We start from the raw sequence: 1993 nt of genomic DNA on the forward strand, positions 1-1993 counted from the left end.
CTGTTTTATTTTGGGGATGACAAACATGCTCGGTTTACCTGAGATACTTTGAAGAGATCATGCAGACCATTAAGATTGAGATGTGAGTTATGCAGAAGGTCATACCTGTCATGTACAGTATTATTAGAAAATAATGACAGATAAGCTTAAAGATGATGTGCAGAAATGAAGAGCCACCATCTTCTTCAGATGCATCATGCCATTTTTAATAAGCACAGGAAGCTTTGAATATAAGAAAGAAAATATTTAAAGAAAAATAATGCACACAGCAGATGCACACAGGCACCGGAAAGCAATCAGGGAAAAAGGCAAAACAGTGTTGGTATGATGAATTCTATTTCTTTCTCTTTGTGATACCTCCATTTGAACTTTGAAGTGATCCACCAGAGCAGCATATATAACACTAATCAAGGCTAAAAAGACTTGCAGGTAAGCTCAGATCTTCTTCGGGACTTGGGCAGACTATGAGATCAGAAATTTATTGTGCTATGATCCTTCAGTGAACTCACTATTCTTGTTAAAGTAGGTCTTTGTACCAAATGACGCCTACATCAGGCAAGTAACTCGTTATTCTTGTTGAAGTAGGTCTATTGCTGAGCATGGAAAATAGGCAGTGACAGCAAAAGATTAACCAAGTTGTCAGACACCAAAAAGTTGTTGGCTATGATTTTCCATAGCACTTCTATTCGATCTTTATCACAAAATAAAGGCCAGCTGTTTGCCTTTTTTATAGCTGTTTCCCAAATTTGGTTGGAAGAGGAACATGAAAATTTATGTCACCGCTAGTTTTCAGGAAAGATGCAGGGTGTTACCATCTTGCAAGCTCATTATAAAAGACAACTTTGAATAGGTCTGGCTGTAATTTCCAGAGATCTTACAGAAGAGTACATGACAACATATATTCAGCTCTTCTGTAAAGACAAAACCCAAACAGAACTAAGAATCTGAGGGATAGACTGTTACCTACTTGCAAGAGTCATATATATCAGGAATCTGTGTAGTATCAAAGCGCCTGCATTATAGAGAGAATTCTGACAATGGTTACACAAGGCTGCACTTCCTTAAGAGAACTTCTAAACGGGCAAGCACTCGATAAGAATGTTAAAGCTGGGAGGCATACTTTTTCCTTTCATTGTAGAGATCCCTCTCTAGTTTCTTCCAACGGGCAAACATCAAAAGGAAGCTTTCGCTGCCACAAGGCAATCCAGCAGCAATGCGGTCCATGTCAATTTCTGTTCTCCATAGTGCCTTTGCTTGATCATAAGGATGATTAGGTGAGTCACTATCGGTTGCAACCTCCTCATTTTCATCATCAGAGAGCCGCTTCACTTGTGAAGTTATTTCTTTTGTTAACTCAGCCTGATCAGAAAGGGACAACTTAGTTACTACCATTATAATTGACATATTAGAGTGTGTTGAAGATATTGCTAGATGTTTTTAGTGAGAAGAATGAGCAATAGTTTTGGCATTCTCTGGGGCATTCGCTCTTGATTCACTGGCAATTGAAGCGAGAAATAGAGAAGAAGTAGCACATTTGTGTGGAACCTGTTGCCGACATGGCAAAACACAAAATTGCAACCAGTTTTCGGGATACCATGCACCAGTTTTGACAGTAGCCCGGTTTGGAGTAAAGGGTTTGTTCCCGACTCGAACAACAGCTTCTATTTTGGAAGGGGTGGGGGAATCAAGTCACTCTTGTATAAAAAGTATAAATCTAGAATTCGAGGGAAATGAAAGAAGATATCTAATGGATTTACCAAATCTGTTAGAAGCTGAGCAGCATTTGTAGACACATCAGCCCCATCAACCATCCATGGAAACCCAGCAGGATCACCACCATTTGCAACTTTTGAAGAGATGATAATATCATGCAACTGAGCCTGCAGTGAACTGGCATTTTAGAAACATTGGACTCAATCTCAACATGGAACGTTTATTTATGAGCAAAATATATCCAAGATCATAAGCACAGGATCTCCCCATCCCCTCCCAC

The 1993-nt window shown here is 39.5% G+C and overlaps 1 protein-coding gene across 3 annotated transcripts in view; it reads right to left on the reverse strand.

Moving 5' to 3' along the window:
- LOC119277192 (inositol hexakisphosphate and diphosphoinositol-pentakisphosphate kinase VIP1-like) overlaps nt 1–1993 on the reverse strand; it is a 32490-nt gene that overhangs the window by 3882 nt on the left and 26615 nt on the right. For all 3 annotated transcript variants that reach the window (XM_037558434.1, XM_037558433.1, XM_037558435.1), the window contains 4 exons: nt 1758–1880; nt 1121–1359; nt 968–1012; nt 39–105 (listed from right to left, as the gene is read on the reverse strand). In XM_037558434.1, coding sequence (XP_037414331.1) covers nt 39–105; nt 968–1012; nt 1121–1359; nt 1758–1880 — 474 coding nt within the window. The remainder of the gene's footprint in view (nt 1–38; nt 106–967; nt 1013–1120; nt 1360–1757; nt 1881–1993) is intronic.

Source organism: Triticum dicoccoides, chromosome 3B (genome assembly GCF_002162155.2).
Source record: "Triticum dicoccoides isolate Atlit2015 ecotype Zavitan chromosome 3B, WEW_v2.0, whole genome shotgun sequence".
NCBI classification, from domain to species: Eukaryota; Viridiplantae; Streptophyta; class Magnoliopsida; order Poales; family Poaceae; genus Triticum; species Triticum dicoccoides.